Below are 15,894 nucleotides of genomic sequence, written 5' to 3' on the forward strand. Positions count from 1 at the left end.
TGAGGACAGAACCAGGAAGAATTGATCACAAATGGCTAAGAGACTGAATTAACGTAAGGGCCAGTGAGTGGGATGGTTACTCAAACTCTGATTGCACCATTCCTGGAAAGGCTCAAAGCCAGAAGCTGGGGAAGACGGTGAGCTGCAGGAGCTGTGACATGCTTTGCTGTTTCAACATTTATTGGGTACTGTTTTTTTGAGCATGAGCTGTATCCTAATACTTTCCATGTGTTTTATGCCTCCAGTCCTGGCTTAAATGTGTGGCTGGAAGGTCATCGATACTTTTGCATATTAGAACTGTGTAGAGCAGTGGTTCTCAGCCTGCCTAATGTTGTGACACTTTAATACAGTTCCTTGTATTATGGTGACCCCAACCATAAAATTGTCATTGCTACTTTATAACTGCAATTTTGCTACTGTTATGAATTGTAACATAAACATCTGATACATTATTGATGTGGGTCATAGTGACCCACAGGTTGAGAACCACTGGTGTAGATTAAGGGGAAGCTAGAGGCCCACTGCAGTAGTCCATCACCAATGGAGGGTCTCGCATGTGTTCACGGAATATATGTATTCACACATTTGTCTTATATATGTGTGTGTGGACACACTTATTTTCGTAGCTCCTTAGTGACATAGCTAAGGTTAGTCTTCTGTCTTAACAAAAGCTTGAGATGGTCAATTATGAGGAGGAGAGGGCCAGTTCTGTTCGTGATCTCATAGGCTCTTGTCATCAATGTACCCCAGCCCCTTGCTTCTAGGCCAGAGGCAAGTAGGAACTTTACAGCAGGAGCTTGGGTTCCACGAAAGTACACACTTTATATTCAGGAAACAAAGGAAGAAAGCGCAAGATCCCACATTCTCCTTGGAGGGCACACCTTCAAACAACACAAAGATCTACTACATCACATCCTATCCTTAATCTCTCTGTCATCCCACATATGACATTCTGGAGACCAAGCCTTTACCACAGGGACCTTGTGGGGACATTCCAAACCTAAAATACAGTGGCTGATATTGTGAACTTTTGAAGATGAGAAAACTGAGGTCGGTGAGGCCATGTGATTTATGTCTTCCAAGAAGGCTAACACCAAAGACATGTGTACACCACACTTGAATATCTGGAGCATTTGGCACTAAGCTCTCTGGTGTTTTTCCCCAGCTTCCAAACCTGCGCCTGCTACAGTAGTCTCCAAGGGGATAATTTACAAAAGCAAATGAGTTTGTGAGTAACAAACGTATTACTTTTGCTGTCTATGTTAGGGAAGCAAGCCGTTTTGGAGAATTTCAAACTAGAAAGCCTAGTTTTAGAATATCATAGATCATTAGATTCTAGTAGTCCATTAAAACATCATAACCATGTAGACTTCCATTTGTAGTCAGCAACCTGAGCATGGGTGGGGGAACCAGGCCAGCAAGATATTTTTCCCTTCGACATGGGAAAGCAGGGATATAGAGGGAAGACAGAGAGACAAACGAGCTTTGGGACTGCAGCAACATTTCATGGAGAAATGAGGTTGAAGCCTGCCTTCTCCCAGAAGATGCCTATAAGCCACCCACACTCGTTTGTACATTCTTCAAATTTTAAGATCACTGGAAAGCAAATGAGAACCCAGAAAACTTTCCATAACATCTGTGCCCATAGAGTGTTCAATTCTGAACCTACGGCAGATGCTAAGACCTTTGAGCAAATACCTGCTGGGCTAATGTTGCACACTAGCTCGAAATACGCAGCTGATTACCTACTGTGTGCAAGGGAGTGGGTCTGCACAGACATATTGGCTGATGCTGAAACAAAGGATGAGACCTAACACCACTAGTGATGAGCAAATTAGCGTATGTTACGTGATTTCTACCTGCTTCTCCAACACAGTGTTACGATGATGTCACATTCCTCTCTAGGACATCTCACCTGAATTGAACTGGAGACTGGACAAAATAAATAAGTTTATATCAAGAGAAATTCTGTCTAGAGCCTGGCCTGTGACCTTTAAATGTTCATGGGACGAAACATTCTCACTTTTATTTGTGTGAATGTGTGGCTGCACCTGAGTGTTCAGTGCCGGGAGAGCTCAGAAGAGGGCGAGGGCAGCAGGTGTTCTGGAACTGGAGTTTCAGGCACTTGTGAACCCCCCAAAGTGGGTGCTGGGAACCGAACTCTGATCCGCTGGAAGATCAACAAATACCCTTAGGCGTCTGTCTCAGCACACCCGTCCTTTTAAGGTTGGAAACCAAGCCTGGGGAAGACTTAAAGTTTTAATAAGTACACCTTGCAGCGCTCACCACACATCACAGGAACCAAAACTCTTCTGTGTTGACCTCTTTATCTCGACCCGTCACTCAACTGTTTTGAACTGTGACTAAACACCCTTGGCTGGGCCTTGCGTTCTTTGGCAGCATGAGAAAAGTTAAGCTTTATCAGCAGAGGGCAGTGGAGGGACACGCAAGGTCTTGGCAAAAGCTCCACACCCTTCTTCTTCCTACAGGCGGTTGGTGGGCGGTTTTCATCCTTAGTCCTGTAAGGATAGGGGGGGCTTTGAGGCTTTTTGCCCATAATCTACATTTAACTGCCTTCGGGTTTGGTCAGCAATTAGCAGATGCCGTGCCTTCCACAGAAACATGGACACGGTCGCAGTGATGTCTCCGCGGTGGGACAGCTGCCCCCTCTGCGCCCATTCCACTCCAGGACTTTTTCCCACTGCTTCAGGAGGACCACTGTGCCTACATTTGTAATTACTGAGTTGTTCAGAGGCGGGGTCAGAGAAACTTCTGCTAAAGGGCGATAGGATAAATATTTTAAGCTGTTCAGGCTATAGGGTCTCTGTCGCAGCTATTGAACTCTGGTTTTGTAGAAAGGAATAAAGAGACCCAGAAAAATCACTTCAAAGAACAGGTAAGGAGCCTTGTATTTAAAAAAGAGACTTGCAGTCTCTGGGATTCTGGCAAGGGTTCCCCGCCGACCTGCTTGCTGCCTGGCTTTAGCAGTCAGAAACCAGAAGATGGCAGCAGAGAGCTGTAACTCTGCTAGAGACTACTATTCCAGGATGAGAACCCCATAGAACAAGTACAGGTTGATACGTGTGCTGTGTATCTGGAAACCCATGCAAAAACGGGAATGTCAGCCTTCATTTACCTAACAGTGATGGACAGGAGTTAAGGAGAAGTCATAATATTTGAAATCAATAAGAGATTTATGAAAAAAAGAAAAGTTGGTCTGAAATAATTGAGTAAGACAGAACTGCCTGTGGCCACCATGAGTCGGGATGCCTTATGGTGGGTATGACCTCAATGTAAAGTCTGGTGAAGGCCCAAACTTGCTGTGCTTAAATACGATGTTGAAAATATCTTTATCCTTCATTAGTCTAAGGTTGTCAGGTCTCAGACGAATGCAGTAACACCCACATTGAACCTCTGTGTAGATAATCAGTAACCCCGTATATAGAACACCTCATTTGGAGCCTAATTCCCTCTGATAGATAGACTATTCTAAAAAGACGTAGGGAGAAACATAAAGACCATTCCATAGAGTGGGGACCACTTTTACTGCTGTTCTGGCTGAAAAGAAAATAATCTTAACGATGAGGACATTCAGCTGCTTACAAAGCATGTAGAGTATAAGCAACACACTGTAAACAATAACTGTTTGTTGAAAGCCTTGTATGTCAGGTAAATAACAGAAGACATCTCTTTCGTCTCACAACACTTTCAGAGAAAAGGGATCTTACTATTCAAATTTCACATGTGTGCAAAACTGGTATTTGGTAATGTTGATGCAATATTTTAACAGTTGATTTGCTAAGCCAAGATGAGCACCGAGTGACTTACAGGCGGGCAAACTACACAAAGCAGATGCATCAGACAGCGATGATTGACACAAGAAGTGGAACCAATAGAGCAGGTTACACGAGGTTTCACCACGCCGATAAAGGCACGTTGTTCAAAGCCTGAGTATTATTTTATAGGATTTCCCATCTAATACGATTGGACTTTGGTTATCTTAAGCCACTGAGAACTGGGGACAACTAAAACAAAACTAGATACAGGAGTGTCCTGCAGCTTCAGGAGGGAGGGTCAAGGATTTTTTCTGGCAAAGAGTTTGAGACTTGTTGAAATAATTGAAAAATTATTCAAGGGAAACTATGGTCTTCTAAAGACAAAGCTCGGTACTTTTAAGGATCAATTAATCATATGGTTATTTTTAAATTTTGATCTTGGGATTAGAAACCTTTGTCAGCCAAAGTGTAGGTGTGGTGTTTCAGTAACTATAAGCCCCATATTCCACGATTATCCCCCAAATGAATGCGTCCGTAACAATTATACAGTAGTGTGAATATTGAAACAATTAAATCACCACAAATAAGTCGCTTTCATTAGCTATTGTTTTGTGGCTGCGACACAGAACCTGGCAAAGGTAACATGCGGACAGAAGAGTCTACCATGAGAGGATGTCATGGTGACAGGAACAACAGGAAACAGAAAGCAATAAATGGCTGCTCAGTTCTCTCTTTTCCTCTCCTTCAGTCCTGCACCCCAGGCCTCAACTGATCCAATCTGAAATATCCTTCACAGATGTGCCCAGAGATGTGTTTCCCTGGAGACTGTAAACCCCATAGCATTGACAAGATGAACCACCACACAGGCTTTTGCTGATACAGGTCTTCCTTCCACCCCTTCCTTCCTTCCTAGTGAGCACTCACTTAGCTCACTGTTAATCTAATTCAGAGCTAGAGACTTGATTGACTCACTGTTCCACCAGAAATTGCATTAAGTTCAGAATAATAGCAGGATCATGTGGCTTGCTCAGAACCCTTCAACTGCGACCAACGTTGGGAATCCTAGGGACAGCTTTTAAATGTTTTTGGTGCAATGTCTCATTCGATGTTTGCTTTCGTCTGTTCACTGTCATGACTGCAGATGCATTGCCTGCTCATTGGCTAATGTGCCATCATGGCTTGTCATTCTTAGTCTGCACTCTGGGAAAGCACTTCTTTCCTGAAAAGGTCAGTTATTGATACTGAAGTGTTGCAGGATATTTCAATAGGCAGGACCTCTGGGCATAGAGAGGAACTCAGAGGAACTCAGAGGGTTAGAATTGAGGTGCAGGTAAGAAACATCAGCAAGACAGGGAGAGTTGGACACACAGAGTGGAGAAGGGGTAAAAGGCCATGTGACAGAACCTGGGTTAATAGAAACCATGAATTTACATTATAATATCTAGTCGGGGAAAAGTATAAGCTACAAGTCAAGATTTCATAATTAATAATATATCTCCTTGTCATTATTTGTGGGCTAGTGGTCCAAAGAAAGTCCAACAAGACCAACTATACTCATGTTTTGGGAAATTTGGATCAGATCATCTGATATAGTTGGAAATTTGTTGAAGTTGCCTAAAATGTGCTTGCATTTACTGATACATTAACTTATAAGAGTGTCATTCAAAAATTCTTCCTCTACAGCTAGACCATTTCTTTGAAATAACCCAGAATTGACATGGCTGTAATTATCTCTGGATAACAGAGATTCTGGGTTAGTTTTAGCACATGGCAACAAATATTAAGATATGCCTACAAGAAAAATGTGGTGGAGAGCATAACTGAGCCACAGAATGTCTCTCAGCACAAACAAGGACTCACATACAAGCACCCCTGCCACACTCAGGATGCAGTACAGGTATTCTCTATCAGTCAGCAAAAAGACAATGATGTGGTGGAGGGAAGCCTCCTCTTCATGTGTTCTCTGGGTAAGGAAACCAGTACTGACATCGGAACAAATGGCAGGAGGGGTTGACTCATCGGTTATTGTTCAAATAGGAGTGAACTGAGACACATGAGCATTTCATTCTGTAGTGTTGTTGTCTAGAAGGTTCCTGGTACTCTTGCAAGACTGATGAGGCATTCCTCATGTGTGGGTTATAGAGGGCCCAAGGATGCATCTTAGAATCATCATTTCCTGTCGCATACCTTATGTGTGTACGAGAAAACCCAACCCACATTCCTGGTTCCAGATATTTGTTATCGGTCATAGTAAAAGGCAGTTGATCAGCTGGCTGCACTGAACCCTCACCTTTTGGAGAGGGATGATTTTATTCTTGCATGTTATATGTGGCTTAAGAAGAAGTGTTTAATATGGCTCAGCATACACCTCACTTGGTAGGGCACTTACCTAGCATGAATGGGACCCTGAGTTAGACTTCAAGTACTATCCGCATGCCTGCACACACACCTAAACCATATGGTTGAAACAAGTTTTTTCTTTTTTGGTGTGTGCATACACTTGTTAGTGTGCGGGGGAGTGTGCAATGCAAGTAGTGTGTGTCCATGTGGAGACAAGTGGGCATTTTTCCTCCCTCACTCCACCTTGAACTTTTGAGACAAGCTCTCTCACTTAACCAGAAGTTCATTGGCTGGGCAAGGCTGGCTAGACAATGAACTTCCTACTAAGTGCTGAGGTTCCACTGTGCCTGGTTTTTACATGCGCTCTCAGGATCTGAATCAGGTCCTTGTGCTTGCGTAGCAGGCACTTTATATTGGTCCCCACAAGATTAGTAACTCCTAAACTAAACTAGAATCTAACTACCAAGGAAAGATCAAGTCAAGAAAACTCAGGTTAGTCACTATGTTCTCACAGTTTAGAGATAGCGGCAGTAGCTGACCTTGAATTTTCTTCTCACTTCCGCTATTTGATCCTCCAACTCATCCGTTTTATGTTTGGCTACATGGTAAATAGCCCCAATGTTGTAAGACTGCTTATAGAGCTCTCTGAGGTAGCTATTATTCTTTATCTTCAGTTCCTGCAGTGACTGGATTTCAGCCTCATACTCCAGTTTTTTCTTTATACTATAAAAAGAAGCAAAATTTAATATGGTTAGTCTAAGAGAATATGTACTTAGAATAATATTATTATTCTAAGGCAATATATTTGACAAATGTATCTAATAATTATAAAAAGATTATACTTTATGTTGCCAAAGTTACAAAACAACCAAGTAGTTAGCTTAAATCTAAATATGTAACCTGTGTCTGAAGATAACTGTTGACCAGTCCTAATTGATAGGCTGTGTCCAGTGTCAAGTACGAGTGTCTACAGGAAACCCTTGGCCTTCAGAAGAACCTGCTGTCAAAGTGCCTGTGCACAGCTTTTCAGGTCTGCTGACTTCTACTCATCTTAGCCTGGAAATCCTTTCTGCACTCCTGTCTGTCATACAATGGTGTTTGTTTGTTTGTTTGTTTGTTTTGCCCGAGAATGCTTTAAGTGGAAGAGTAAAGGATTAAACTCTGCTTCGCCAGTTTTCAGACCCCACCACTACTGGTATTTTGTACCAGATGAGACATTTGTTGTGAACAGAGGGTGTTCTGTGTGCTGACTGGTGCTTCCCACCTCTCCTGGAGCAGCATCTCAGCTAGACAACCAATAATCTGCTGGCACTACAAGGTGTCTCCTGGGTGGGATACAACAACATTCCATCTGGGGACCACATAATATCGTCGATGAAGGAAGAGGTACTCAGGCTCAGGGGTGCATGACAGTTTCATGACAGACATTTAACCTTGCTCTGTGCTTTAGAAAATTCTGCGATGGCCGTTTTCAAACACCTTGAGTGATGAAATTATTGTATACACAGGAAGTGGACCCAAATTCATTAGAAAAGTCTTTCCCATCACATGATGAGCTCACTCAGTCACAGACTGCTGGGTTCTGCTTGAGTCAGAAGGTATAGGGCAGACCTGGATTAGCCCTCAAGTGGTGTGGCGTTGGTGAGACCAGGTGTGGAACGCTGTTCAAGTAGCTTTGCTAAAAAAAGGAACCACCTGGACACAGGGCAGTGTGAGCAGGTGTGGCCAACTCAAAGGTGGGAAAACATCACACACAATTGCTGAGGAGCTGCAGTGGCTCATTTCCTGGCCTCTTGTTCCCACAAGAACAAACAGGAGTGAACAAGAGTATCCATTCATTGAAGGTGTGCTAGAGACAGGCTCATAAATCGGAGAAAAATGGCAACAAAAAATCAAAGCAACCATAAAAACCTGCCTGAATTATTCCATCAGAGAGTAAATATGAAAGGTTTCCTGCGTTTCCTGGGCAAAGACAAACTCAGTCACTGCCTATAGGAGGGAAGGCACTTAAAGAAAACAGATACTGAAACCCAAACTCAACCTAGCTGTCTTCTATGTCAATTGCTACATTAATGTTGTCTCTGATAACATCCTGTGATCTTTATTGTGACTCAAAAGGTCACGGCCAATGGAGATTCCAGGAATGGTAGATTGAATCGGGTGGGTCTAAGAAGAGAAATTTCACAGTGTAAATAAGAAAGAGTTTGGGATAAAAATGAGGCAATATGAAAACATGAGAGAAAATGGAAATGGCTGTGATTATTTCACAAACAAATGCAAGGGTTGGGGAGATGGATCAGTTAGCAAAGTACTTGTGCACAAGTGTGAGGATGTGGGTTTGACCTCCCAAACCCACATAGCTCTGGGAGGCAGTGACAGGCAGATTCCTGTTGTCCACTGGCCAGCCAGCTTAGCAGTGAGAGATTCGGTCTCACACAAAGGTGAACGGTAGCCAGGGAGTAACACCCCAGGTTGGTCTCTGGCCTCCACATATATCTGCATATACATGCGCACTGGAAAACGCACAAATGTTGTGGAGTATTGCCTTACCTATGTAAAGGTATGCTGCATTTGTTTAATTATGTGAAGGGGTGTTGCTGTTTCACCTTGCCTGCCTAAGGCACCTGATTGGTTTAATAAAAAGCTGAACAGCCAATAGCTAGGCAGTAGCTGGATAGGATAGGCAGGGCTGGTAGACAGAGAGAATAAGTACAAGAGGAAGAAAAGAATGAAAGGAGAAAACAGAACTAGGGAGAAAGGGAGGGAGGTGCCTGGACCCAACCAGTCAGACATGGAATAAGACATACAGAATGAAAAAAGGTAAAAAAAAACTTGAGGCAAAACAAAGATAATATAAAGAGGTTAATATAAATTATAAGAGCTAGCAAGAAACAAGCCGAAGAAAAGACCCAGCATCTGTAACTAATAAGTCTTCCTGTCATGATTTGGGAACTATTTTGTGACCCAAAAGAAAGCCTGTTACAAACAAATGCAAACACAAACATACACATATAAAAATATCAAAAAGGAAAATATCAAACATGTATTTTAAAACTACTTCTTAGCACACACTTTTAATTCCAGCGCTCAAGACTGAGGCAGGATCATAGAATTGTGAACTGTCTTTTATGAAGAGCGAGACTTTGTCTCAGCAACTGGAAATATTTTTCTGCACATAGAGGAATGTGTTGAGATTGAGGACAGATGCAGCCATTGGCCTTGAGTAGAAATTACCCTTTGTTCTTGAACCAAAGGAAAGCTGACACTGTTACTGTAGAAAAAAATTTAATATGAAGCTTGTCATGTTTATCATGCTCCTTCCTATTTGAGTCTGCTACAGTATGAATAAAAATATTTTATTTCTGTGCATGCCTTGCATGAATTCCACTGTGATGTTGTGTAAATCCTAAGATTTAAGCTCTGGAGATGCTCAACTGTCTCCTGTCATCTATGAACGTCCCTCCGCTTTCTCTCTTGTTTTCTGTATCTTTCATTGCTTTTCTGTGTTTCATTTTCATCCCTCTGTGCTGCATTCTGGATTCTGTCTTAGGTTCTGAGACATCATGATAGTTGAATCTGCTGTTTTGTAGCCAAATCCCAAGTAGCCAAGAGTCCAGCTTCATTTTCACACATTTTAAAGACTATTTGGCAAGTTTGTCTGAATTGTTCTCTTACTTTACCATGTTCCTGTAACCATTTTAAACTCACCTGAGAAATATCTAACCATTATATAAGTTCTAAAATAACAGGATTGTTAGAATATGTATTCAAATATATATTTAGATATAATCATTCTATTATTTCAACTGTCATTCATGGTGGATATTTTCTGATGTGTTTCATAATTGCATAAACCCATTTTTAAACATTTTCATTGATGGGAATCATGTGAAGTATCAATCAGGAGTTTATTTCTTTAGAAAATACATGGGCTCATAGTTATAAAGCTATAAAAATTCTCTTTGGAGATATATGCTGCATTAAGTAAAAATAGCACCTTCTAAAGTCATTTCTCAAGAAAAAAATGATTAAATGATAAAGTCACTGGCCTTTCTGCCTTAAATTTTATCTTACAGAATGTCACATATATTACATAATAAAATTGAAATTTTTCTTCTTAGAATATTATTCAACACATACTTAATGTATGTTCATTAACCCACCGTGGTGGCATGCGTCTTTAATCCCAGAACTCTGGGGACAGACGTAGGCAGATCTCTGTATGTCAGGCCTGCCTGGTCTATAGAGGGAGTTCCAGGACAGCCAGGCCTACGCAGAGAGACCCTGTCTTGAAAAACAAACAAATGAACAAACAAGCAACCAAAAAGAGATGTTCACAGTGCATCAGCCACTAAGTTGGTCACACTGGAAGGCAACATAATATGATTAGCTGCTACTGAGTAGTAGTGGTGACAGGGAACTGGACATGCAGCTTTAGTGAAGCTGTGTGTTTTTTCTGATTCAAATTGTGTGTGTGTGTGAACAGCCAACTAAGGCTGCATTATTTCTAAGTAGGAAAGAGTTATTCAGATTCAGCGTTTCTGTAGAAAGGGGATCATGATAGGAAGGCCTGCAAATATATTTCCAAAGGAATCTTGTGTTTGTAGATATGCATAACACAGTTTGAAGCTAGGGGGGGCCACAACAGAAGGAAAAGATCTTAAATGGGAAAGGATGGGGCAAAGAGAGAGCAGTGGGGTTTATGTGACTTGATGTAAAATCAGAGAGCAAGACTGTATCTAGGGAGGAAGGGGAACTGTGGGAGGAGGCTTGGGGACAATAGAGGACAGTCAGGGAGGGGTCAAATTAGAACAAATTGTGATACACATGCATGAAAAACATTGCTTTTTTATGCTAACTCCAAAGTTAATTTCACCAATTCACACATACCCATCACCGCTAGTGGCTAAAATGAGCTGCATCTTTGCAGCTGTCACTAACAACACCCTGCATGATTTTTTCCCCTGTGGTTATTAGCCAGTAGAGAAAGTATTGCTTTTGCAATAATTATTTCCCCTGTGGATTCATAGAAGGCAGGAAATTTCCTTGTACGTGTAGCAAACTTGTAGCCTGCATACAATATGAACTCACTAAAAATCAAAACAAAAAACAAAAGAAACATAACAAATGGTTATATGCATTAATGTTGGACTGAATTGAAAGAGATATTTAATGTTCAGTTGCCATAGGGCCATTATAAAGGGGTCCATGCTCCCTCTGATTTCAAAGTCGACACCCAGGCACTCTCCTCATTGTGACAAAAACAAGCACCATTGCCAGTGGAGGCTGTAGGTGTGCTATCCTGGGCACAGGTGCTTCGTAAGACACACAATCCCGATTCCATCAGGAGTTATTCACAAAATGTTATGATTATGAGGCTCATTTGTTACCTGCAACTTAAATCCGTCCACATTGATTTTGACAAACAACATGAGACACTTTCATGATATAATATATGTTTATCACTATGCACTGGTTTTCATAGTTTTATTATTTATCAGATTTTTTAAACCACTTTATACTTGCAGATTTAAGAAAGGCACCACACATATCTTTCATCTTGCTGTGGCTTACCCTTTCATTGAGTAAATGACAAAACATTCTTCATTTTTGTGATAATTTTCTATCCAAACAAAACACTGATTATTCCAAATTAATTTCTGTTTGCAATGATAGGCAGGTGTAGGATTTGTTCTTTTCATTAGAAAACTGCTGGGAAGAATTCCAGTCTCTGCTACACCAAAGTGCCACTTCTGTCATGAGTATATGTATGGGTCTGACGCTGAATGTTCATTCCTACTGACAAGCCTGACATTATCAACAAAAACTCACCTTACAAACTATAATTTTTGATAATCATGCTACTTATGGTAACTTGAATGTAATTGACCCCCATAATCTGATAAGGAGTGGCACTATTAGGAGGTGTGGCTTTGATGGAGTGGTGTGGCCTTGTTGGAAGAAGTGTGTCACTGTGCGGGCAGGCTTTGAGGTTTCCTATGCTCAGCGATAGTGCCCAGTGTCTTAGTCAATTTTCTGTTCTCTGCAAGATGTAGAGAACAGCTCCATCATCACATCTGCCCTCACACTACCATGCTACCTCCATGAAGATAACGGAATTAACTTCTAAAACTGTAGGCTGCTACCTCAATTAAATGTTTTCTTTTATAAAAGTTGCCATGGTCATGGTGTCTCTTCACAGCAACAAAAATCCCAACTAAGAAACTACTAATTCCATAACTTTGATTATCCTTCAACATTCCCTTGAATATTTAACTGTTTTTCCATATGCGATTTTTGCAGTCAATTTTAATTGACCCATAGATATTTAAGTTATTGTTTTTTCTAATTTTGCTAATAACACAAAGCCTAATAGGCACTCAATCGTTTTGCACTAAATGTCATAAAGAGCTATTCATACAATCACTTTGTGATTTCTTTAGCCAACTTCACCTACTAACCAGGTTGTTATAAAATAAAACTACATTTGGGAATTTAGTCAGAACAACAATAAAAATCCACTAGTAATTTAGACTATCTCCATTTTAGGTTGTAATAGTATTTGGAAATTTACTTGTTATTGAGACATGGCTAGAAATTGATACTATTAAACTTCTTTTAACAATATTTGTGACTTTTTTCATGGAAACTGCCTACTTCTTGCTCATAGAATTACTTTGACTTGAGCAGCCTAATCTCCGGCTCTACGCACCGGACTAGGCCAGTGCCTGTGCTTGAGGTCTACCACTGTGGCTTCCATCTCAGTGTTGGAAACCAACGCACCATAGTCTCCTGCTCCACCCAGGTCTCATTTCCGGACTGCCAGCCTGGACCTGGGCTCTGCCACTGAGGCTTCCATCCCAGCGGGGGTGGCAGGAGCCAAGGTATCACCATAGTTTCCTGCTCCACCCAGGGATCTAGGACTACACTGGCTGCCTGTGCTTGGGGCCTACCACTGTGTCTTCCATCCCAGCGGCAGGAGCAAACTAATCCAAGCATCCTAGTCTCCTGATCAACCGACGTGACTAAGACTATCAGGGCCTGTCTCCAGGCCACATCCCTGTAACTTGGGTATACCACTGGGGCCCCCATCCATTCCAGTGGGATCCAAAGCAGCCTAGCATCCTAGTCCATTTCTTTACCCACAAGACCAGGAAGTGGAGAGCTACCACAACAGTAAACTTGCCTACACCAACCAGAAGGGAACCCCGGACTCACACCCACCAGGAGAGGAAAAGGCACCCTCTGGAGCCCACCACAAGAATGGATGGGAAGGAGACAATATAAAAACAGAAGGAACAATAGAAAAACCAATATGACACCGCCACAGTCCAGAGACCCTACACTAACAAGAATGGAACACCCGAACACAAATGAACCAGAAGAGAATGACATAAAAAACAACTTCATGGAGATGATAGAGGCCCTCAAAGAGGATATGAGAAAATCCCTTAAAGAAATGGAAGAAAAAACAATTCAAAAAATTCAAGAAATGGAGCAAAAGACAAAGCAAGAAACAATTCAAACAGTGCAAGGTCTGAAATCTGAAATAGAAACAATAAAAATGCACAGTCTGAAGGAATGCTGGAATTGGAAAAACTGGGAAAATTGTCAGGAACTACACATACAAGCATAACCAACAGAATACAAGAGATGGAAGAGATAATCTCAGGTGTTGAAGATACACTAGGAGAATTAGAGTCATCGATTAAAGAAAACTCTGAGTCCAACAAATCCTGAACACAAAATATCCAGGAAATTTGGGACACCATGAAAAGACCAAACCTAAGAGTAATAGGTATAGAACAAGGTGAAGAAACCCACTTAAAAGGGTCAGAAAACATATTCAACAAAATAGTAGAAGAAAACTTTCCTAACCTAAAGAAAGACATGCCAATGAAGGTGCAAGAAGCTTACAGAACACCAAATAGAGTAGACCCCCCCAAAAATCCCCTCAACACATAATAATCAAGACCCCAAACATACAGAATAAAGAAAGAACATTAAGACCAGCTAGGGAAAAAGGCCAAGTTACATATAAAGGCAAACCTATCAGAATTACACCTGACATCTCCATGGAAACTATGAAAGCCAGAAGGTCCTGGATAGATATTCTACCAACATTAAGAGACCGCGGATACCAGCCAAGACTGCTATACCCAGCAAAGCTTTCAATCAATATAGATGGAGAAAACAGGATATTTCAAGACAAAACCAGATTTAAACAATACATATCCACTAACCCAACCCTACAGAGAATTCTGGAAGGAAAACTCCAACCCAAGAAAGTTAACTACAACCAGAATAACATAGGCAATAGATAATCCCACTTTATCAACAGGCAAAAGAAAAAGTGGTGGAAATCCACATACAATTACACCACCACCAACCACTCCAAAGCAAGCAAGAATGTACTATCAATGGTAATTAATTTCCCTCAATATTAATGGTCTTAACTCACCCATAAAAAGACACAGGGTAACAGAATTGATTTGAAGACAGAATCCATCCTTCTGCTGAATACAGGAAACACACCTCAGCTTCAAAGACAGACATTATTTAAGGGTTAAGGGTTGGGAAAAGGTTTTCCAATCAAATGGACCCAAGAAACAAGCAGGGGTAGCAATCCTAATATCTACCAAATTAGACTTTAAACTAAAATCAATCAAAAGAGATGAAGGAGGTCACTTCATACTCATCACAGGAAAAATCAACTAAGATTAAGTCTCAATTGTGAACATCTATGCCTCAAATACAAAGCCATCCACGTTCAAAAAAGAAACATTACTAAAACTCAAAGCACATATAAAACTTCACACAATTGTAGTGGGAGACTTCAACACACCACTCTCACCACTAGACAGGACCACAAGACAGAAACTTAACAAGAATACAAAGGAACTAATAGATGTTATGACCCAATTGGGTTTAACGGACATCTATAGAACACTCCATCCAAACACAAAAGAATTTACCTTCTTCTCAGCTCCACACAGAACCTTCTTAAAAATCGACCACATACTTGGCAACATAGGAAACCTCAACAGGTACAAAAAAATTGGAATAATTCCATGTATCTTATCAGACCATCATGCCTTAAATTTAGAATCCAACAATAACACAAATTGCAGAAAACCTGCAAACTCATGGAAATTGAATAGTACACAATTGCACCACTCCTGGGTCAAAGAAGAAATATAAAAAGAAATTAAAGACTTCCTAGAATTCATTGAGAATGAAGACACAACATACCCAAACTTATGGGACACTTTGAAAGAAGTGCTGAGGAAAGTTCATGGCATTAAGTGCCCACATGAAGAAACTGGAGAATAGTCACACTAAAGAATTAACAGCACAAGTGAAAGCTCTAGAACAAAAGGAAGCAAACTCACCCCAGAAGAGCAGACACCAAGAAATAATTAAATTGAGGGCTGAAATCAATAAGGTAGAAACTAGGAAAATGATACAAAGAATCAATGTAACAAAGAGTTGGTTCTTTGAGAAAATCAACAAAATAGACAAAGCTTTGTCCAAACTTACCAAATGGCAGAGTATGAACATGTAAATTAACAAAATCAGAGAGGAAAAGGGAGACATAACAACGTGAGGAAATCCAGAGAATCAAGTCAGGTCATATTTTGAAAAGCTTGTACTCCACAAAATTTGAAAATTTAAAGGAAGTGGACAATTTTCTAGATAAACATCATTTACCAAAATTAAATAAAGAACAGATAAGCAATTTAAATAGTCCTGTAACACCTAAGGAAATAGAAACAGT

General features: G+C 40.8%; 1 protein-coding gene across 1 annotated transcript in view; it reads right to left on the reverse strand.

Annotated features, from left to right (window-relative positions):
* Ccdc178 (coiled-coil domain containing 178) overlaps positions 1 to 15,894 on the reverse strand; it is a 388,724-nt gene that overhangs the window by 219,845 nt on the left and 152,985 nt on the right. The window contains exon 16 of the mRNA XM_040757896.1: positions 6,656 to 6,839. Coding sequence (XP_040613830.1) covers positions 6,656 to 6,839 — 184 coding nt within the window. The remainder of the gene's footprint in view (positions 1 to 6,655; positions 6,840 to 15,894) is intronic.

The sequence above is a fragment of the Mesocricetus auratus genome, unplaced genomic scaffold (assembly GCF_017639785.1).
Source record: "Mesocricetus auratus isolate SY011 unplaced genomic scaffold, BCM_Maur_2.0 Super-Scaffold_100015, whole genome shotgun sequence".
Lineage (NCBI taxonomy): Eukaryota > Metazoa > Chordata > Mammalia > Rodentia > Cricetidae > Mesocricetus > Mesocricetus auratus.